General features: G+C 44.5%; 1 protein-coding gene across 3 annotated transcripts in view; it reads left to right on the top strand.

Moving 5' to 3' along the window:
- Positions 1-24,236, top strand: part of Inpp5b (inositol polyphosphate-5-phosphatase B) — a 67,902-nt gene that overhangs the window by 13,795 nt on the left and 29,871 nt on the right. For all 3 annotated transcript variants that reach the window (XM_057784535.1, XM_057784534.1, XM_057784536.1), the window contains one exon: positions 23,924-24,026. In XM_057784535.1, the coding sequence (XP_057640518.1) occupies positions 23,924-24,026 (103 nt within the window). The remainder of the gene's footprint in view (positions 1-23,923; positions 24,027-24,236) is intronic.

Raw genomic sequence — 24,236 nt, 5'->3', positions numbered from 1 at the left:
GTGGCCGACAGGCCCAGTGGCAGCTCCAAGAGGTGGGTCCTGGCTTCTGCCCACATCCCGGAGCTGGGCTTTGGGGAGTTCTTGGGCTTCTAGTAGAGAGAGATAGACCATGAGAAATCAGGCCAGCCAGCTCTGGAAAGGGTTGTCTGCCCCAGGGTGAGAAATGTGCCCTGGTCGCAGAAGCATTCATTTCGCTTCACAAAGGAAAAACTGGCCACATGGTGGATTTTGCTTTGATTTTTAATTCAAAAGATTCATCCCTGTCATAATACCCAACAGTGTGTGAGATTACATGAGTAGCTGCTAGGTTGCTGCTGTTGAGATTGGAAAGAATGGTACCCAACCAAGGCCCTGTTTTGTTTGGGTCAGAGTTGCTCTGGCATCCACAGAGAGTCGCTTCCTCTGTAAGAGATGGAAGGAATCCTTTGGGCCACCTCTGGATGCACCAGTAGATTCAGCTTCAGTGGAAACAAGTAGTGGATTTTGATTCTTTCTACGTGTAGACCGTCAAAAATACCCACTTCCCCAAAACCTGGGGAACTAACCCGAGGCAGAATGCTGCCTCTCAGTGCTGTTGGTAGCCAGATGTGGTAGCAGAGGTGTAGAATCCAAGCACTTGGAAGGCGGAAGCAGCAGGACTGGGAATTTAGATTTATCTTTAGGCATACCTGTGAGCTCAAGGCCAGTGGTCAGTTGGACTACAGGAAATGAGACACCATCTTACTAAAACAACAACAAAACCCAAAACAGGCCAGGCCGAGGAGCACACTCCTTTAATCCCAACACACAGGGAGGCAGAGGCGGGTGGATCTCTGTGAATTTGAGGCCAGCCTGGTCTACAGAATGAGTTCCAGGACAGCCAGAGCTACAAAGAGAAACCCTGTCTTAAAAAACAAACAAAAAACCCCAAACAGGCTAAACTAACCACAGGTAAAGCAGCTGTTCTTCAGGAGCTGACATCCCGATGGAGAAAGGCCTCCTGTGTAAGTAGGGCTGAGGAGGCAAAGCTCCGTCCAGCAGCAGGGTGATCCTTGTAGGGTAAACAAGGGCGTCTGGAAGGTTTAGGTGTTTGGGGGGCAAGGTGAATCTAGTTTTCACTGCATCCCTTTTCCTTGTTAGAGGAAGATCTCACTTCGGTCATTCTTTCTCCCAAGCTGCTTTCTTTGGTTTGTTTCAGCTGAATTCAAGAGGCGGGGGAGATGGCTTAATGAGTAAAGTGTTCACCTCGCATGTATGAGGACCTGAGTTCATATCCCGGGATCCCGGGTAGAACCAGGTACCATCATGGCCTCTGTAATCGCAGGGTCCCTGTGGTGAGATGGGGAGGTGGTGTCAGGAGAACTCCAGAAGCTCGAAGGCCACCTATCCTGCTCTATTCGGGAATGAGCAGAGACTTCGTCTCAAACAAGACGGGAGGTGAGGACTCCATAGACACATGCAGACTCATCAGGCCAAGATCTAAGTAAGAGAGCTCCGGAGTGACTTGATGGGACTGTAGTGGGGAAAGAGACGGAGCTAGTTCCTAAGTCTGTAGCGTCATGGGTGTCTAGGTGCTGGGCTGTGATGTGGAACCACAGTGGCTGCTGCTCTTGGTTTCTGGGGCATCATGGTCTTGTTTGGACTTTGGACAGGTCACTGTTTCAGATAGTAGCTGCTCTACTTCATTACTTACTTTATGGCTCTTAACTTTGGGGCGCTCTTTCCTTCCTTAATAAGAACAGAGTGTGGCTTGGGAGGAATGTCTCATTATTGTTCACTGGCAGCCAAAGGGCCTCTTAACTCATTCAGCCCCACTGGGGACGGTGCATGGGGCTCAGTGCCATGCTAGTCATTTTGTAAAAAGTTCACTAGCATTTCCGTCTGGGTTCGCGACAGAGACCTGGAGTTGTGTTCCAGAGGATTCTGAGCAATACACGGGAAAGGAAACAGCTGAAGTCCCGTGGGGGTAATCTAACCAAGTGGCAATAACAAGAGCAGGGGCTGGGGTCCAGTAAAATGGCTCGTTGGGTCCAGGCACTGGCCACCAAGCCTGATGGCCTGAGTTTGACACCTGGCACTTACATGGTAGAAGGAGAGAACTGACTCCCACAGATTGCCCTCTGACTGCCACACCCGCACCGTGGCATGCCTGTGCCCACTCACATCGCACACCTGTACTCACAGAGATTCATAACAAATAAAGGAATAGCCGGGCGGTGGTGGCGCACGCCTTTAATCCCAGCACTTGGGAGGCAGAGGCAGGCGGATCTCTGTGAGTTTGAGACCAGCCTGGTCTACAGAGCTAGTTCCAGGACAGGCTCCAAAGCCACAGAGAAACCCTGTCTCGAAAAAAAACCAAATAAATAAATAAATAAATAAAATAAAGGAATAAATGTAATTTTAAAAATCAACAATGTGTTAACAACCAATTTTGGTGTTTTGAAGCAGGTTCTTTTTCTTCTAGCTGATTCGAAGTTAGGCAGCTTTGTAATAGTGCGTGCGTGCGTGCGTGCGTGCGTGTGTGTGTGTGTGTTTGGAGGCTATAGGTCACCCCAGGTGTTGTTCCCCAAGAGCCATCCATCTTGTTTTTGGAGACAGGGTCTCTCATTGGTCTGGAGTTCTGATTAGTCTGGGCTGATTGGCTATAGAGTCCCAGGAATTCTCCTTTCTCTGCCTCCCCTACCCTGGGATTACAGGTGAGAGCCATCGCATCTGGTGTTTTACGTGGCTGCCGGGGGTTGAACTCAGGTCCTTACATTTCTGCAGCAGATACCTTACTGCCTGAGCTCTTGCTCCAGCCCTGTATCCAAATTCTCCTTGACGTATGTTATGAATATTTTCCCCTGGGCCCAGGAAGCAAAGCATTAAACTCTGCCTGGCCTGTGAAAGGAAGTGACTGCTATTTATATCTCAGGGTAGCATAAAGGGCAACCTAGATTACCAGAGTCACAGAGAATGTTTAAAAAAATAGCCTGTGGGCTGCTTTTCTGTTTCTTTCATCTGGCTTCATCTGTATTAATAAGTAAAACCTGTATGACTGATATATTCTTTCATTGTGGAGCAGATGAATTTGCCTTTTGTTTACTTTTGAGGTGGAAATACTGCCCATCATGTCCGTCGCTGTAGGAAGTTCTTCAGGCCCCTAAACAAATGGATTTATTTTGAGCCACTTGTTTCTTTAAACAAAACGGTACTAACTTTTCTTCCTTTTGTTGTTTCTGTCTCCATTTTTCTTCCTTGTCCCATTCAACCTCTTGTTTCTACAACGGGCACACCTCCTTAATTTTTTTTTTTAAGAAAACAGTTGGTTTTGGAATTCTACAATGCCACGACCCACTCAATTAGGAGTGGGGCTTTATACAGAAACCCTCAGGGCCTGGCAGTTCAGGAAGAGGGAAGCATCAATATTTACTAGAGGAAGGACAGTGTTGGGGCATAGAAACGGGTGTCTGTGTTTTGTTGCCTCAAATACACCATAACAACAAAAACACAGACAACAACAACAAAATAGGCAGGTGGTAGATGCAGTGGCAGTGCACACCTTTAATTCCAGCACTCAGGGGGCAGAGGCAGGTGGATCTCTGTGAGTTCAAGGCCAGCCTGGTTTATAGGGTGAACTTCAGGACAGAGAAACCCTGTCTTCATAAAAAATAAACTGGGTGTGGTAGCACATGCCTGTAATCCCATTACTAGGGAGGCTACATAGATACTAGCTTGCTAGTATGTGCAGGGTTCTGAGCCCCAGCACTAGAAAAAGAGTGAAAAAGTACTTTTCATAATTTTGTGGACTTTACAGATGATCCATATATGAACTGAAGCTAGTATATGTAAAGAGAAGAGACTTTCCTTCTTGGCATTTTTTTTTTTTTTTTTTTTTTTTTGGTTTTTCGAGACAGGGTTTCTCCGTAGCTTTTTGGCTCCTGTCCTGGAACTCCCTTTGTAGACCAGGCTGGCCTCGAACTCACAGAGATCCACCTGCCTCTGCCTTCCGAGTGCTGGGATTAAAGGCGTCCTTCTTGGCATTTTGATAAGGGTTTGGGCAAAGTATGTTTCTAAATGGCCTGGGTATTTTATTTATTTATTTATTTATTTAATTTATTTAATTTATTTATTTATTATGTATACAATATTCTGTCTCATGTGTCTGCCTGAAGGCCAGAAGAAGGCATCAGATCTCATTTCAGATGGTTGTGAGCCACCATGTGGTTGCTGGGAATTGAACTCAGGACCTTTGGAAGAGCAGGCAATGCTCTTAACCGCTGAGCCATCTCTCCAGCCCTGGCCTGGGTATTTTAAAAATGAAAAACTATTGCTTCTTGGTATGACATTTGTGACCTGTCTTAACTGTCTTTTCTTACTTTCTTTTTCCTTGGTGTGTGTATGTGGTGTATGCCTGTGTGTATACGTGTTGGGGGGCATACAGATGCCTTAGTAGGTGTGTTGAGACTGGAAGAGGGTGTAAGGTGTCCCCCTCCATTACTTCCTGTCTCATTATGAGACAAGGGCTCTCTCTCATTGAACCGGAATCTTCACTGTTTTTCTGCTGGGCTGGTGATCATTGAGTTCCAGCAATTTTCTTGTGTCCTGGCCCCCTTCTAGTCAGTGCTGAACTTACAACCTACACAGCCGTGGCTGTCTTTTTCTGTGGGTGTGGGGATCTAAACTCTGGTCCTCATGTTTGTCCTCGTGTGCACAGTAAGTGCTCTGGCCTACTGAGTCGTCTCCTCCCTGGCCCCTTGACTGCCATTCTTGCCGTTGTAAAATGGGAGTAAATGTTTGCTTTCTGGAAGGAGGAATGTGTACTTAGAAGTACTTTTGTTTGGGAAACAGAGGTTGTCTATGCCTACCCAGAAGAGCTTAGACCTCGGAGATGTCCTGAACCTATGCAGGAATGGTTTCACAGCGAGAACTGCAGATCCTTTCTGTCATAGTCTTCAAATTACAAATGGGATTACAAATGATGCAGTGTACTGCAGAAACCTCACATTATAACCCAGGCTGAGCATAGGCAGGCTTTGAACTCATGGTAAATCTGCCTCAGCTTCCAGCATGCTGGGATTAAAGGCATGTGCTACCGTGTCCCGTAGCCTGTGTCCATCCTTGATTCATCTCTCACACCTGGTAAACAATTATTATTATTATTTATTATTATTATTATTATTATTACAGGATTGCCTCTGTGTGCTCACATTTCAAAATCCCCCCAGTACCAGTACAAGATCATTCCTTTTTTTTTGAGACAAGATTTCTCAGTGTAGTCAGTCTTTTTTTTTTTTTAAATATTTATTTATTTATTTATTTATTTTGTATGCAGTATTCTTTCTGCATGCATGCCTGAAGGCCAGAAGAGGGCACCAGACCTCATTACAGATGGTTGTGAGCCACCATGTAGTTGCTGGGAATTGAACTCAGGACCTTTGGAAGAGCAGGCAATGCTCTTAACCTCTGAGCCATCTCTCCAGCCCAGTGTAGTCAGTCTTGACTGTTCTGGAATTCCCTCCATAGACCAGGCTGGCCTCCAACTCAGAGATCCGCCTGCCTCTGCCTCCCGCGTGCTGGGATTAAAGGTGTGTGCTACCACTGCCTGGTGCTAGGCCGTGTTTTTGAAAAATTTATTTGCGTGTGTTTGTACATGCATGGAGCACGTGTGGAGGTCAGAGGACATTTGACTCTCTCCTCCCACCATATGGATCCTGGGGATTAGACTGTCAGCAACAAGAGTCATCTCTTCAGCCCTGGCTCCATTTTTATAAACTTGAACTTGTTGTTCTTGACATTTTGCACCAGTAGGTGCTCAAGGAAAGGTCTGTCTACGCCAGCCAGATGTGGCGCATGCCTGTAATTGTAGCACTTGGGAAGTGGGGCAGGAAGATCAGGAGTTTGAGGTCTGGGCTGCTTGAGGCCCACTCTTAAAGGGGAAAAGTCTGCCTGTGGTTGAGCTGAGGAAACTGTACACATTGTAGTCTTCACAGGCAGCATGCCCTGCCCGCTCTGTGAACCACTCTGCACCCGGTTTCCCGCCTCCTGGCTTGTTCTTCCCACCTGTCTTTCAGCTTTATCAACAGACCACAGACAGTTCACAGAAGGCCTGCTGCAGAAAGCCCGGAGGAACAGTCAGGTCACCTGTAATAGCACATCATCCCTGACCTGACGTTGGCTGGTGATTGCACCAGAGTCTTCTCTTTGAAAGCGTGGCTGGTTGTTTTTAGTCCTTGTGCCTAATTAAATTTGTTCAGGGTACAAACCAGATTTTGAATTCAAGACTCAGAGTGCAAAATGTAGTTTTTAGACTTAAGTCCCTATTTCCCTGTCCCTGACTCCTTCAACATTTTAATCTTGATTTCCCTGTGTCCATCTCCCAAGTGCTGAGATTACAGGCATGTACCACCAGGCTTGGTTTTGTGGTCCTTTTTTTTTTTTTTTTTTTGGACACAAGATAATGGTAAATGTTAACAGAATAGACAAAACCAAATAATTAGAACATAGTTACTTGACTTAGGAGAGCACAGGAGAATTTGCAGGAAGGATAATTGAAGACCCAGGCACCTATCCCTGTCTAAGGAGAGCTGGGACACCTAAACCACTCGTGGTGGCTCACACTTTTAATCCCAGCACTTGGGAAGCAGAGGAAGGCTGATCTCTGTGAGTTCGAGACCAGTCTGATCTACAGATGGAGTTCCAGGACAGCCTGGAGATCCATAGATCCTATCTCAAAAAGAGACCAAAACCAAAACCAAGCAAACAAACTAAACCCATAACTATTTGGATTGGTGGGCAGGCTCAAAGGGTAGCAAAGGGTTCTTTTCATTCTTTTTAATGCTAGGTGCCCTATGTTACATAAAGTTCACTCAAGAACTCTTTACTTTGTGTATTGGGTTCTATGTAAACACTTAATTTTCTTTTGTGTAAGAATAAGACTCAAAACCTAGCATGGTGGCAGAAAAATTGGGAGTTCAAGGCCAACCTGCAACTAGACATAAGCATATTAAGTGGAAAGTATGCCATTCTCAGGACAACAAATACTGGGGGCTGGGGCAAACTCAGTACTTAAAGAGCTTGCTTGTGCATAGGCACAAGTTTGATCTTTGGCACCTACATAGTCTGGGTTGGCGGTATTCCTCTGTAATCCCAGTCCTGGGGAGGCAGAGGCAGAAGGATCCCTGGGGCTCACTGGCCAATCCGGCCTCATCCACAAGCTCCAGGTCATTGAGAGGCTCTATCTCAAAAAGCACACACATGAGCATAAATCACACACGAAGTATAACATGTTCTTTCTCATTTGTGCTTCCTAGATTTATATGAATTTATAAACTCATGTGTATAGGATATGCAAGTAAACCTGGAACCATCTTGGGGAATGAAGGGGACAAATGGGAAGGGAAGGGGAAGAAATAGGAGGGGAGTGGGTATTGGGGTGCGTATGCTCAAAGTGCATCATATACTTTCATGGAGATGGTCTTATGTAACGAAGAATAATATAATAAAATAATTAATTAAAAATGTCCTCTTATCCTCTAAAGAAGAAGAAAAAAGGGAAGTCCAAGGTTTCTGTGGAGTTCAAAGTCTTAGCATTTGGCTCAATATGTCACAATTATTGTATGCAATTGTGATTTATTAAGCAAGTACTGTGATCTATGGACCCTAATACTGTGCTGTAAAAGTTCTAGGAGCCAGGTGTGGTGGTGCATGCCTGTAAGGTGGAGGCTGTAAGAGCAGGAAGTCAAGGCTATCCTCATCTACATAGTTAGTACATGAGTTTGAGGCCAGTGTCCTGTTCACCATGAGACCCTATTTCAAACAAGAAGAGTTCTGGAAGGGAATCTTCATTTTTTACTTTGGGAGTATGTTAAGTCTTGTTTTTGTTTCTTTTTAATTAACATGACAGAATCTTAGAGGAAAATAATTTAAAGTGTGGTGGGAGATGGCTCAGTGGCTAAGAGCACTTGAGTTCAGTTTCCAGCACTAACGTTGGGCGGTTCACAACCACCCGTAATGCCAGTTCCAGGGAACTCAATTCCTTCTTTTGGCCACTAAGGATTCTCACACCTACACACACACACACACACACGATTCATTTTGGCTTGGTTTCAGAGATTTCAGTACACACACACACACACGATTCATTTGGCTTGGTTTCAGAGATTTCAGTACACACACACACACACACGATTCATTTTGGCTTGGTTTCAGAGATTTCAGTTCACAGTCATCTCTCTCCATTGCTTTTTTTTTTTTTTTTTTTTAAAGATTTGTTTAGGGGCTGGAGAGATGGCTCAGGGGTTAAGAACAGTCAGTGGAAGAACAGTCAGTGCTCCAGCCCCCACCCTTTTCTCCTCTCTCTTTGTTCTTTTTTCATATTTCTATTTTCTTTATTCTTCTGGTAAAGTGAAAGCATCCTACTGGAAGAACATGGTAAAAGAAAGCTGCTCACTCCTTGGCATCCAGGGAGCAGCAAGGGGGTGAGGAGAGAGGGAAAGGGCCTGGGACAGGATGCACCCTTATGCCAGAAGAGGGTGTCTGATCTCTTGGAGCTAGCTAGAGTTGTAGGTGGTTGTGAGCTGTATTTTTACCTTGATTCTCTACAAGAGCCTGATGTAGGTGCTGGTAAGTAAGCTCAGGTTCTCTGCAAGAGCAAGGACTCTTTTTTGTTTGTTTGTTTGTTTTTTTGTTTTTTCGAGACAGGGTTTCTCTGATTTTGGAGCCTGTCCTGGAACTAGCTCTTGTAGACCAGGCTGGTCTCGAACTCACAGAGATCCGCCTGCCTCTGCCTCCCGAGTGCTGGGATTAAAGGCGTGCGCCACCACCGCCTGGCAAGAGCAAGGACTCTTAACCCATGAGCTGTCTAAGGCATATAGTTACTAGACGTTTCACTTCTGCCCACCCACCATTTCCCGAATAACCACTCAGAGGCTTAATATTAATTAGAATTGTTTGGCCGATGGCTCAGACTTATTACTAGCTAGCTCTTACATACAGATTAACCTGTTTCCATTAATCTGTGTATCACCACATGACCCATGGTTTACCAGTAGTGATGGTAATGATCTGGCATCTTACTCCTTCAGTGACTGCTGATGTCTCCCTTGACTCTGCATCCTTTCTTCCTGTATCTTTGCTTGGATTTCCTACCTAGCTATATTCTGCCTTGCCATAGGCCAGAGCAGCTTTATTCATCAACCAATAGAAGCAACACTTATTTGCAGCATATAGAAGTATGTCCTACATCAACATATAACCCAATACTTCACCATGAAAGGACACTCCATCAAGCAGTGTGGGGTTTAATAGTAACGGAGAAGGAGGAAAAGAGCAGAGCAAAATTTCTGAGCGTCTGCTGTATATCAGATGTTGTGCACTTTCTTTTGAGACAGGGTCTTACTCTATAGCCTGTTGTGGTCTAGGACACGCTGTGACTCCAGGGTTGGCTTTGAAGAGTCCTGCCTCAGCCGCCTGTGTGCTGGAGTTACAAGTATGAGCCACCATGGCTGTGCATTTTCTGATCATCTGGCTTCTTTGTAAATGTGATTGCTGTAGTACCATTTTACCAATGAGGAAACAAGTTAAGTCTTTTGTTTGAGGTTTCATATGATGTATTAGATGGAGTCAGGAAAATATACAGCTTTATTTATTACAAAACCTGAGGTTTTTAGTTTGGCACTACCTCTTAAAGTGCCAAACAAGGCCCTCTGAATTCAGAGACACCCACTGAAGACTTGTGGGGTGAGTAGGATCTTGTGAAAGGCGAGGCAGGAGTTGAGGCTGGGTTCTACGGGTGAGGTGGCCAGAAAGTAGGAGGAGCCTCACGGTAGGAGTAGGACTGAGGGTGACATGTATGGGAACCTGCGAGATATCTGGGTGGTGAATTAATGAGGGAGGATGAAGACAATATGCAAAGGGCCTTGGGTGCCAGTTGGACCAGTTTTGGCCTTAACCTGCAGGCATCTTCTAAGTTTTGGAACAGAAAGATGAAATCAGTTTCATGTGGCCAAGACCAGAGACTACATTAGGCAAGGAGACGTGGGAGGACCTTTTAGGCTCTTGTGGCTGCAAAGGAGGAGGCGATAGCTTGGGAATGAAGAGACACTTGGTTGACTCCCTCTGGAGGCCCCTATGAAGGGCGAGTGGATGGCAGGATGGCAGAGCTGAGGTCAGAGTGATGGGGCTGCTGCTGACTGCATTGCGAGCACAGAGTTCGACCAGTTTTACTGGGGACCCACCCAAGTAAAAAACATCCTGTGGGGACTCTCAGGAGACAGAGGAGGGCTGAGCTGGATGGCTCCTGCTTATAGTGTCTCGTGATGTCTGGTCATCCCCAGAGGAGGGACCAGGCCCAAATCTGCACTGGTACTTATGATAGCTACTAGCTGTCTGTGCTGTTAGCTTATATAAAGTGAAATTAAGAATTGAGTTTCTCACTGAATAGTGGTAGCACACGCCTTTAATCCCAGCACTCAGGAGGCAGAGATAGGTGGATCTCTGTGAGTTTGAAGCCAGCCTGGTCTATAAGAGTTAGTTCCAGGACAGGCTCCCACCCCCCTACCCCCCAAAGTTTCTCTTTTGCCTTAGTCACATTTTAGGTGTTAGTGTAGTTAATGGTCACACTATTGCATAAGGCACCTATAGAACATTCTGTCCTCAAATTTTTTTTTCCCTGAGACAGGATCTTACTGTATAACCCTGGCTGGCCTAGAGCTCACTATGTAGACCAGGCTAGCCTTAAAATCAGAGATCTACCTGCCTTTGCTTCCCAAGGGCTAGGATTAAAGGTATGTCTCAGCATGCTCGATTTGTTTCCTTTTTTTTTAAATTTATGTGTGTGTGTGTGTGTGTGTGTGTGTGTGTGTGTAGGGTGTGCCAATGCTCCTGTGCAGGCCAGAGGCCAATGTTGTAGAGTCACTTCTCTCCTACCGGTGTGTGGGTTCCAGGGATTGGGCTCTGGTCGTCAGGCTTGCGTGGCTGGTACTTTATCCACCCGAGCCATCTTACAAGCCCAGAAATAGGATATCTTGATTTGAACTGAACTTCGCAGTTTTACTTTCAAGTGAAAGCCCAGACTCCACATGAGACATAGACCTGGCATCAAGGACCTGAAGCTGAGGCCAGAGGCCTTGTCTACTGTCTTCATTTTGTAGTTCTGGGGCTTCTCTGGGCCTCATTTGACTTCTAGAGCACCTTGGCTACTGGGTGAAGGATGGCTTCAAGTTAACCATGGAAAAAGACAGCAATTATAGGAGGAAGATACGGTTGATCTTCAGCCGAGGAAGCAGGGGCTTTAGGTTAGATAGCTTGTTCTAAGTCACGCATGTAAGAGGCAACGGAACCTAAGTTCCTGACTCCAAAGCCTATGTCTTTTATGTAATACGAAAACCACAGATTAGGGCTGGGGATGTGGCTCAATCGGTAGAGTGCTTGCCTCATGTGCACAAGGCCGGAGGTTTGACCCATGGCCCTATAGTAACTGACTGGCCATGGGGCACAGCTGTAGTCACAGCTCTCAGTAGGCGAAGGTGGGGTGTCCGAAGTTCACAGTCATTCCCTTCTAGGTATTGAGCTTATGACTAGCCTAGACTACATGAGATCCACCTCAAAAATAAAACCAAAGCAAAATGAAAAAGAAAGCAAAAATAAGCAAGAAGAAAAACATCACTACAGTGAAATGACCATTATTAAATATTTGCTGTGTACCCTTGCAGATTTTCTTTATTTCTTAAAATTAATTTATTAATTATTTTATCTATTTATTTAATGTACATTGGTGTTTTGCCTGTGTTAGGGTGTTGGGTCCCCTGGAACTGGAGTTGCAGACAGTTGTGAGCTGCTATGTGGTTGCTGGGAATTGAACCCAGGTTTTCTGGAAGTGCTCTTCCCAGTCAATGCTCTTAACCACTGAGCCATCTCCCTGGCCCCTTCTTTTTTTTAAATTATTTATTTTTATGTGCATTGGGGTTTTGCCTGTATTTATGCTTGTATGAGGATGTCAGATTCCCTGGAACTGGTGTGACAGACAGTTGCGAACTGCCATGTGGGTATTGGGAATTGAATCTTGGTTCTTTGGAAGAATGGCCAACCGCTGAACCATCTTAATCACTGAGTCATCTCTCCATCCCCAGATTTTCTCTGTGTTTATAGATTTTATTTTCTGATACTTTGAAAAAGTTCCTGGATGGCTGTGATGATGCACATCTTTAATCCCAGCAGCACTCAGGAAGGAGAAGCAGGCAGACTTGTGAGTTTGAAAGAAGGAGCAGGGGAGGTCACGTGGGAGGTTTTGGAGGGAGAAAAGGGATAGGGGAAATGGTATAATTATAATTTTTTAGTTAAATTATTTATTTAGAAGATGTTTCTTTAGCTTACAATTTTGGAGGCCAAAGGTCCAAGTTTGAGCAGCCCCATCTATTCACAGTGTGTGTAGAAGAGGCCACACTGTGAAGCCAGAAGGATTTATGGGCCAGTGCTGTTCTCTGAGACAGGGTTTCTCTGTGCAGCCCTGACTGTCCTGGAACTCTCTTTGTAGATCAGGATACCTTGAACTCACAGATATCCTCCTGCCACTGTGCCGCCCCCCCAATTGCTGGACATATGTCACCACTGCTCATAGGGTTGTTCTTTCTGTTAGGACTTGCTGTTGAGGGGACTAACTAGTGTCCACCAGAAGCATCCTTAATCCCTTCTGAGACTAGCATCACTAGTTGACCGGATCACCTCAGAGCCTCGGCTTTCGGAGTTCTACTACCACTTGCCCTTGCTAAATGAAGGTTAATCTTCCAGAGAAGCCTATGGACAAGCTGCATCCAAGCCATGGCTCTATGTATGTGTTGTGTGTAGATGGGTGTTAGTTTATGCCTCATATGTGGGCTTAGATTCCTAGTCCTTCCTAGCTCATGGCGATGTCGCTGGCTACACTCATCACCACCATCTTCATTGTTTCATCGGCAGTTCTGAACTCCCAAAAGCTTTGAGGGCTCAAAAGGAGTTTTGTTTGGCTCAAGCTAGATTTGGCAGTGAACATTCCTTTTACTGATATGAGTCTATTTATAGGCTTTATTTATCCAAGTATTGCTATTCATAAGTTGTACTGCGTCTCAGCTTCTACTGGGATTTTTACCACAATGGTGTAGGGAATGTCTTATCATTTTAGAGTTACCAAATTTTGAGTTTCCAGTATACACTGGGCTTGGAGGTTTTGAAGCCAGGTTCTGTGAGTCTGTGTTTAGTAGACTGCTATTCGGGCTAAGAAGAAGCCTTAAAAGGCAACATTATTTGTTAAGCAAGGTTTGTGTGGGTAGATTGTTGACTTTTTTTTTTTTAAGATGTGAATGCAGAGTCAGAATTTTAAAAAAAGAAATAAACATTCCATACTTTTCCACACCCAGATCAAGTGCATGCGGTTGTTAGGACTGACCGACTAGGTAGACTGTCAATGGGAAATGACTCCAAGTGTAGGCGTGACAGGTAGTCGTCAGGAATGCATTCAGAGATCACCCCTGAGAAATTACCCCAGTGAGCAGAAAACTGAGACTGTTTTGTTCAGTATTCATTACCGACTGCCAAGTATGCCGCACTTGTTATGGCTAGCCAAGGACTGCAGGGAAAAGAATCGTGTCCTCTCCTGAGAAGAGTGTGGTCCAGCTAAAGAGGTGAGACATCTAAGACCCCTGAGCCCGTTAGGTCTCTACTGTTTAAGCCCCTGCACAGATGGAAGCACCATGAGCTGGGTGTGCTAGAATCCCCAAAACTGGAAGGTAGAGGAGGCAGCAGGTTTATTTAGTAAGGGTGAGGCTAGCCTGGGCTGTACAGCAAAGTCCCTGTCTTAGAAGACACAAGGGTGCTGGAGAGGTGGCCAGGTTCAGTTCCTGGCATCCACAAGACAGCTCACTACCACCTATAACTCTGGCTCTAGGGGATCGATGCCCTTTTTCGGATCCCTCTGGTGCCTGCACTCACATGTATATATTCTCTCTCTCTCTCTCTCTCACACACACACACACACACACACACAATTAAAAATAAAATAAATCTTGGGGCTAGACAGATGGCTCAGTCATTAAGAGAACTGGGTGCTCTTGCAGAAGACCTGGCTTCATTTCCCAGCAACCACATGATGTCATTCAGCCATTTGTACCCCAGTTCTAGGGGATCTGACACCTCTTTTGGCCTTTGCAGGCATCAGGCAAACACCCATATACATAAAATAAAATAATTTTTAAAAAGTAAAGAAGTAAATTTGGGTATAGTGGCAAATGCCTTTAATCTCATCACTTGGGAGGTAGAGGTATATATATATATATATATATATATATATATATATATATATATATATATATATATATATCCCTCAAAGGGCTGGAGAGATGGCTCAGGGATTAAGAGCACTGGCTGTTCTTCCAGAGGTCCTGAGTTCAATTCCCAGCAACCACATGGTGGCTCACAACCATCTGTAATAAGATCTGGTGCCCTCTTCTGGTGTGCAGGCATACATGCAGGCAGAACACTGTATACATAATAAATACATCTTTTAAAGAAAATCCCTCAAAGTTAGACTGTAGAGATTGTAACTAGAGGTTTTTCTCCTGTCCACCAGTTCCTGAGGCTTCATATTAATTATAAATGTTTGACCAATGGCTCAGGCTTACTACTAGCTAGCTCAAACATTAAAATTAACCCATTTCTATTAATCTGTGTAGTGACATGTAACTGTGGCATTCCCTGTCTGCTGACATGTTGTTCCTTGGGCAAATGGGTAGCCTCTCCCACACTTGACCCTTCTTCACCTGTATCTCTGCTTGGATTTGCTGCCTGATTATCCTGCTTGCCATAGACAAAAGCAGCTTTATCAACCAATGAGAACAACACATATTCACAGCGTACAGGATCCCACAACAAGAGATGGCTCAGCAGATAAAGGCACTTGCTACCATGCCTGACAACTCGAGTTCAGTTGCTGAGTCCCAAGTAACAGTTCCCACAAAGTTATCTTCTGACCCCCCCCCCTCCAGACTTAAAGAACTGATTAAAGAGGGCCGACAAGCTGGCTCAGCAGATAAAGCACTTATTGTGCAAGCCTAGGAACCCACATAAAGGTGGGAGGAAAGAACCAACTTCACAGAGCTGTCTTGACTTCCTCCCAGTAATAAAGGGGAGGGGGATGTGTGGAGGAGAAGTAAGCAGAATAAGAGGGTAGAAGGAGAGGACCAGAAGTGGCAGTTCTGAGTTGGAGTTGAAGGGAGTGTGGTTTACCAGATGCTGATGGAATTGGCAGGTAGGCTGAGATACACACAGGGTCAGGGGTATGGCAAAAAGGTAAATAGTTTTGGTGTGAGTGGATTGAGGGTTCAGAGCAGTGGGGGTGAGGGTGGGAAGTGCGGCTGGGGAGTCAGCCTGGGTTATTTATAGAGGACTTTGCATGCTAAATACACAGATGCTCAGGTTTTATTTCAAAGGTGACCCTTGTTATTGAGGGACTTTACACATAAATGACCAGAGAATGGTGCTTTCTTCTGACTGTTGGTTCAGTGGGTTGAAGGTGGTGAATACAAGCCCAGGCTTTGTAGAAATCAAGGTAAGGCATGGCCATGGAATAGAGAAGAGGGTTGAAATAAAAATATTTAAGAGAGCCTGATGTGATGTGGTGCACGCCTTTAATCCTAGCACTCCAGAGGCAGAGGCTGGTGGAGCTCTGAGTTTGAGGCCAACCTGGTCTACATATGAAGTTCTAGGACGGCCAGGATTGCATAGTAAACTGCTATCTCTAAACAAATAAGTCAATAAGGACAATATTCCTAGACCTGGTAACGTAACACAAGAAGGAAGGAAAAATCTTGTCACCTCTTGGACTGGGTGACAGGGTTGGAGGGCTGAGGCTGGAGAGGGGCAGAGAGGAACTAGGGAAGCTGTGGCAAGAGGGAATAGTGGTGCCATGGAGCAGGAAATGCAGTTGACAGCCAGCTTCCATGCCAGGTCTGGGGAGAAAAGGTTCCGAGAACTGCTCATGGCTGGAAATCCCCCAAATGGTGCTTCATAGTCACGAATGAAGATGGTCTGTCCCACGGAGAGGACAGGCAAGATGGAGCGGTCCACGGCAGCTCCCACAGTGTTATGTATTACTCTCATCCACGGGCCGAGGCCACACCCTCCGTAGATCCCGCTAGGAGGCCTTTTCATCACATAGTCATCGTCACAGCTCCTTAGGCTCTTACAGAACTCCATCCGTATATTTCCCAGCTGGCGATGTTAATGTCCCTATGTTAAAGATAAGAAAGGAAGACCCCCCCAGCCGGGCGGTGGTGGCGCATGCCTTTAATCCCAGCACTCGGGAGGCAGAGGCAGGCGGATCTCAGTGAGTTCGAGGCCAGCCTGGTCTACAAGAGCTAGTTCCAGGACAGGAACCAAAAAGCTACAGAGAAACCCTGTCTCGAAAAATCCAATTAAAAAAAAAAAAAAAAAGAAAGGAAGACCCAAACGAGGAAGTGACTTGCCATTTACACAGGAAGACAGTGGTGGCCTTCATCTTCAGTTTCACTCTGAGACCATGGTGCAGGCCTGCTGCACCTCTTTCCATCTGGGAGTAGCCCGGAGGGAGCCAGCTCTTCCTCCCCAGACTTAACTGTTAGTGGGATTGGCAGCCAGTGTGAGTGATGACACATCTTTCGTTGTTTTTATGAGTTGGAGTCTCCTTGTAGCATAGAATGACCTTGAACTTCTGATCCTACCCCCCCCCCCCCCCCGCTAAGTGCTAGATTACAAGTGTGCATCACCACCAATTTTGTGCAGTGCTGGGGTGGGACCCAGAGTTCAAGCTCTCAACTGGGCTACATATCAGGCTTGATCGTAAATACTGTCTGAGTAAAATGACTTGATATCAAATGATGATAATAATAATAGGCAAACCTTTTTATTTTTAAGTTTATTTAGAGTGTGTGTGTGGCTGTACACACACCCACCCACATTCATATGGAAGCCAAGTGCTGAGAATTTAGGTAAGCCCCATGATGCTAGTTGGAGCCCTAAATTCTTTTGTTTTCTTATTTTGTACTATAGAAAAGTTTTTCCTGTAACCTAGGCTGCTCTCAAACTTGAGGCAGTTCTGCCCTGGCCTCCTGAGTGCTGGGATACAGGCATGTGTCGCTGTGCCCAGTGAGTATGAGGTTTATATTCTGCCCAGCTGGTTGAGTGCTGGTGCCATTTACTGGAATGCAAAAGATGAAGCCAGGATGTGGGTGTAGGAACTGGAATCAGGTGGAAGGTAGAGAGCAGACATGCAAATCTGAGAATTTGCTTAGTTTTTGGTTTATTTGAATGCCATGAGGCAAGTTTTATTTTCATTAATCATACAGTTTTCCAGAGTGCCCCAGGGTAAACTGGAGCAGTCTGACTGGGGGCTTCCTGACGCCCATAGGTCAATGGCATCATGCAGAGTACCTGGGTTCACAGTGAAGTTTATTATTCGCAGATTTTCCTCCAAGGCTTTCAGACCATGTATATGTAGATTCTTAAGGGGTCTAGAAAATTCACTCTGCTTTTCCTGTTCAATAGTCTCCTTGATGGGCGGGACATTCTCCCAAATCTTGGAGCACTTGGGAGATCACTGCTGTTCAAGGATAGCCTGAGCTTCTTAGAGAGAACTGACCTAAAGCAAGCAAGAAAACACACCAAGGCCTTATCCTGAACTCTTCCTTTTCCACACTCACACATACATTCAATTCATTGGCAAGTGAAGCGAGTTCTGCCTTCAAACCAAGTCCAGGAATGCTCGTCAAGACCACAGCAGCAGCCTCCTGTCCGTGCACCTCCTTACATAAGGCCTATTGTTAGTTTGCCACAGCCAGCAAACCTTAAAGTACACAAGTGTATTAGATGAGGTCATTTCTCTGCTTCAAATATTCAAATAACTTCCCTCTTTTATTTTTCTTCTTTACGGGTCTCTTACATAGTCATAACTCTGTCCTGGAACTCACTCTGTAGACTAGGCTGGTCCGAAACTCAGAGATCTGCCTGCCTCTGTCTCCTGAGTGCTGGGGTTAAAGGCGTGTACCACCACCACCTGCTTGGTGACAGGTTCTCTGTTTCTATCACTTGGGAGGCAGAGGCAAGTGGATCTTTATGAGTTTGAGGCCATTTGGAGGTCAGAGAATAGTTAGGGGGAGTTAGTTCACCACATGGGTCCCAGGGATTAAACTCAGATTGCCACGCTTGGTGTCAAGCGCCTTTGCCTCCTGAGCTATCTCACTGGATGGTGTATCTCCATTTTCCTTAGTGAGCTCTTAGCGAAGTTGACAGTCCCCCACGCTCAGCTTGTCTGCCGTTTTCTCTAAGTGGTCAATGGAACCTCACTCCTAACCTGCTCTCCTTGTGTTCTTTGCATTTATGTAGCAAGAGACCCATGTGGAGGTGCTAGGGAGAAGGCCTAGAGGTTAAGAGCACTGGCTGCTCTTGCAGAGCGCCCAGGTTCAGTTTCCAGCACCCACATGGTGGCTCACAGTCATCTGTAACTGTTCCAGGAGATTCTGTGCTATCTTCTAACCTCCTTGGGCATTAGGCACACAGGTGGTGCACATACATACGTGTAGGCAAGACATTCACACGCATAAAATGAAAAAAATCTCAGTGAGAGAGAGCAAGCCATGTGCATAGTTTTTTAAATCCTGAAACTAGGGCTGGGGAGATGTCTCCATGGGAAAAAGTATTTAGAATTTCCAGCACTACCATTGAAAACAAATGAAAAATGAAACCGAGTCCAAATGAGGTTAAAGTCCGAGGAAGAGAACAGCTAGGGCAGAGGTGCCTTGCTTAGGATCTTGCTAGGGCATGGGTAGAAAAGGGAGGAACCCCCAAGGACTAGTTCCCAAAGAAAGCAGTGACATCCATGAGGACTTACTTCAAGGGGGTGAACGTGGACAGAGCTGCAGACTGGTAGACTGCTGAGTCTAGCCACATGCTTATCACTTGCTGTAAACAGCAGGTAATGGGAGGGCTGAGATGAGGCTGGGCTACAGAGGTCGAGAAGACAGGAGAAGATGGCTCTTAGGAGCCCTCCCTTTCCTCCTTAGCCCAGGGAACAGTGTATGTGTCAAGGGTATAGGTTATCAACATGACTCGTCACAGGTGAGCCTTGACCACTTGGCACATTTCTGCCCCACAAAGCTTTGATTTTCCTCCTTTATATGCTTCATCATTTGGAAGGGAGTCTCTCTGCACACCCTAAGGAGTATGTATGGAGTTAGCTTCCTCTCTGAAGGAAGCCGCTATATGAGCTTCTTGGAATTCTGGGGAGAGTTAACGTCTTCTCACTTGTTTTATTATCCCGGTGATTATTTGGTGTTTATTTACATATTTTTAGCGCTTTCCTATTTTCTAGTGCTGTTGGGTTTCAGGCCCACCTTGTGTGTTTACTTCTTAGTCCCCAAATAACTGTACTTCTCAGGGGCCCCGTGTTGGAAAATAATATTAGAAGCTAAGGGCTCTCATTAAGTGTGCTTATTGCTCTTGGTATGTTCTTGCTCCTCAGATTGTTGGCAGAGGCTGCTAGTTAGTTCCTGGCCACTTAGCCCCAAAATAATCACACAGAAACTATATTATTTAAATCACTGCTTGTCCCATTAGCTCTAACTTCTTATTGGCTAACTCTTATATCTTAATTTAACCCATTTCTATTAGTCTGTGTATTGCCACGTGGCTGTGGCTTACCGGCTAAAGTTCCATCTGCCTCTGGTGGGGCTACATGGCTTCTCTCTGACTCTGCCCTTCTTTCTCCCAGCATTCAGCTTAGTTTCCCTGCCTGACTAAGTTTTGCCCTGCTATAGGTCCAGAGCACTTTCTTTATTCATTAGTGGTAATCAAAACATACAGAGGGAAATCCTACATCATCAGATGACAGCAAAAGAATTGTGTTTGTGGAGGAAGTCACAGGTTTTGTGTTTTGTTTTTTTTTTTTTTTTCATTTTCTTTGAGAAAGGATCTCATATATCCTAGACTCAAATTCACTGTGTAGTTGAAGGTGATTTTGAACTTCTGACTTCCATTCTCCACCTAGGATTGCTATAAATTCTGGAACTTGTTCTGTACACTAAGCTGGCCTTGAATTTACAGAGCTCCTCCTGTATCTGCCTCCCAAATGCTGGGGTTGAGGGCATGTACCACTGCTGCATGGCAAGATTTATTTATTAAATGAATTTTTTATGAGTATGTATGCCTTGCCTGTATGTATGTATGTGCACCACATGCATGTCTGGTGTCTGCAGAGATAAGAAAAGGGCATTGGATCCCTGGGATTGGAGTTACAGGGGATTGTGAGCTGCCATGTGCATACCTAGAATCAAAGCTGGGTCTTCTGCAAGAACAAGAAGTACTCTTAACCACTCAGCCGGCTCTCCAGCCCCCTCCCTTTTTCTTGGTGTCTTTATAATCCATAGTGCATTCCTTGTTTGTTTGGGTCAAGGTTTCACATTGTAGCCCAGGCTGGCCTGGAACTTGTGGTAATCCTGTCTTAGCCTACCAAGGGCTAAGGTTACTGTATGTATCCTTATGTCTTGCATTCCTTTTGTGTGTATATGTGTAGTTCATGCTTGTCCTAGTCAGAGTTTCATTGCTATGAAGAGATGTCGTGACCATAACAACTCTTAGAAAGGAAAATATTTAATTGGTGCTATGTACAGTTTCAGAGGTTTAGTCCATTATCATCATGGTGGGAAGCATGGCAGTGTGCAGACAGACATGGTGCGGAGAGGCAACTGAGAGTTCTACATCTGGATTGGCAGGCCACAGAAAGAGAAAGTGAGCCACTGGGCCTTGCTTGAGCTTCTGAAACCTCAAAGTCCACCTACAGTCACACACTTCCACTAAACAAGGCCACACCTCCTAATCCCTGCCAAGTGGTGCCCCTCCATAATGACCAAGCACCCAAATATATGAGCCTATGGGGGCCATTCTTATTCAAGCCACCACATGTTGAGTGTGCAGGTGTGCATGCTGCGCCAGGTGAACGTAGAGGATGGAGTGAGATGTGGAGTGTCTTCTGCTGTCACTGTCTGCCTCTTTGCCTTGAGACAGGGTCTCACTGAACCAGAAGAAAGCTCAACATTTCAGCCAGGCTGGCTGGCCAGTAAGTTCTTAGAATCCATCCACTTGTCTCCCCCTTACAATGCTGGAGTCACAGGCATGTGTTTGACTTTTTAAATGGGTTCTAGGGGTTTGAGCTAAGGTTTTTCATGCTTGTAGAGTAAGTGTTGTGTAGCTGGTCTTTCTTTGCACCGCCAGTACCCGAATAATGACACAGAGACTTTTCATTAGTGATAAAAGCTTGGCATTAGCTTAGGCTTGTTCCCAACTGGCTCTTAAACTTAACTTAATCCATTTATATTAATCTATGTTCTGCCATGTGGCTTGTTACCTCTCTCCTTCATGTTGTATGTTTGACTTCCTCTGAGTCTCACTGGTAAATCCCTGCCTCTCTGATTCTTCCCTCTAGTTCCTCTCTCTTCCCGGAAGTCCTGCCTATCTTCTCCTGCCCAGCTATTGGCCATTCAGCTCTTTATTAGACCAACCAGAAGGTGCCTTGGCAGAGACATCTTCACAGCATACAAAAAGATTATCCTGGGCTGGAGAGATGGCTTAGAGGTTAAGAGAACTAACTGCTGTTCCGGAGGTCCTGAGTTCAATTCCCAGTTACTACATGAAGGCTCACACCCATTATAATGAGATCTGAGATCTGGTGCCCAGAACACCGTATACATAATAAATAAATTTAAAAAAAAAGATTATCCCACAACGGTGTTGTTACCCACTGAGTCACCTTCCCAGTTCCTCCACCTTGTTTTTGGTTTATTTGCTTGTTTGTTTCAGATAAGATCTCAGTACACACACACACACACACACACACACATATATGTATGTATGTATATATATTTGTAAGACCTAGAATTCTCTAAATACACTAGGCTGGCCTTGAACTCACAGAGATCCACCTGCCTCTGCCTTCTGAATACTGGGATTAAAGTTGTGCACTACTATGTCCAGCCAATTTTCTTTCTTTTTAAAGACTTGTCTTTAGTATTTTTAATTATGCATACTTTTATGTGTTGAGGTTGGGGTAGTTGGTACGGATATGTGCAGGTGAGTGAGTGCCCTTGCCCTCTGAGACCAGAGACATAGAATTCCCAGAGTGGGAATTACAGTTACAGCTGGGATTTTGAGCCACCTATATGGGTGCTGGGAACCCAAGTCTGGCCCTGTGGTAGAGCAGTATGTACTTTTAACTGCTGAGCCATCGCTTCAACCCCTAATTTTCTTTTCTTTTCTTTCTTTTTCTTCTTTTGGTTTGGTTTGTTTGGTTGGTTTTTTGTTTGTTTTGTTTTGTTTTTTGAGACAGGGTTTCTCTGGGTAGCCCAGGCTGTCCTGGAACTCACTCTGTAGACCAGGCTGACCTCAAGCTGAGAGATATACCTATCTCTGCCTCTCGAGTGCAGGGATTAAAGGTGTGTGCCATCACCACCTGGCTAATTTTTCTTTCTACATTTATCTTGCTTTTAACAAATCTCTTCCAAACTGGGCAGTGGTGGTGCATACCATCTGAGGGCCAGCGTGGGCTTTGAAGGGTTTCCAAGCAGGATGCAGACTGCTAGTGGTTCCTTGGCAAGCATCTAGAAGCCGTGGTCTGTGTGTATACTTTATACTATCACACTAGTATACTTTATGCTGTCACACTAGTATACTTTATACTGTCACACTAGTATACTTTATACTGTCACACTAGTATACTTTATACTGTCACACTAGTATACTTTATACTGTCACACTAGTATACTTTATACTGTCACACTAGTATACTTTATACTGTCACACTAGTATACTTTATACTGTCACACTAGTATACTTTATACTGTCACACTAGTATACTTTATACTGTCACACTAGTATACTTTATACTGTCACACTAGTATACTTTATACTGTCACACTAGTATACTTTATACTGTCACACTAGTATACTTTATACTGTCACACTAGTATACTTTATACTGTCACACTAGTATACTTTATACTGTCACACTAGTATACTTTATACTGTCACACTAGTATACTTTATACTGTCACACTAGTATACTTTATACTGTCACACTAGTATACTTTATACTGTCACACTAGTATACTTTATACTGTCACACTAGTATACTTTATACTGTCACACTAGTATACTTTATACTGTCACACTAGTATACTTTATACTGTCACACTAGTATACTTTATACTGTCACACTAGTATACTTTATACTGTCACACTAGTATACTTTATACTGTCACACTAGTATACTTTATACTGTCACACTAGTATACTTTATACTGTCACACTAGTATACTTTATACTGTCACACTAGTATACTTTATACTGTCACACTAGTATACTTTATACTGTCACACTAGTATACTTTATACTGTCACACTAGTATACTTTATACTGTCACACTAGTATACTTTATACTGTCACACTAGTATACTTTATACTGTCACACTAGTATACTTTATACTGTCACACTAGTATACTTTATACTGTCACACTAGTATACTTTATACTGTCACACTAGTATACTTTATACTGTCACACTAGTATACTTTATACTGTCACACTAGTATACTTTATACTGTCACACTAGTATACTTTATACTGTCACACTAGTATACTTTATACTGTCACACTAGTATACTTTATACTGTCACACTAGTATACTTTATACTGTCACACTAGTATACTTTATACTGTCACACTAGTATACTTTATACTGTCACACTAGTATACTTTATACTGTCACACTAGTATACTTTATACTGTCACACTAGTATACTTTATACTGTCACACTAGTATACTTTATACTGTCACACTAGTATACTTTATACTGTCACACTAGTATACTTTATACTATCACACTAGTATACTTTCATTTCTTCTCCTCAGGTGGCTCCAACTTGGACGGCTCAAGGACAAATGGGAGAGGCCTGCTTATGGACCAAAGCTCGGGGGCCAGGTGTTCAGATAAGCCAGAAAGCTGCCCCACAAGGTAATGAATGCAACCTTCACTTCATTTGTATCTCTTATGAGTGAGACTGTATTCGTCAGAGAATCTTGCAACTGTGTATAACATAAATTGTTCCAAGTGGCTGAAGCCTAAAAAATGTCCCTAATGTGTGTGACACAGCTCTCTCACTGTATGTACTGTGTGTGCTAAGCTGTATCCACTTACAGGGACTGTTGTTTACATCAGAGTTCT

The sequence above is a fragment of the Chionomys nivalis genome, chromosome 11 (genome assembly GCF_950005125.1).
Source record: "Chionomys nivalis chromosome 11, mChiNiv1.1, whole genome shotgun sequence".
In the NCBI taxonomy this organism is placed as follows: Eukaryota; Metazoa; Chordata; class Mammalia; order Rodentia; family Cricetidae; genus Chionomys; species Chionomys nivalis.
This window is presented reverse-complemented; position numbering and strand designations above follow the sequence as displayed.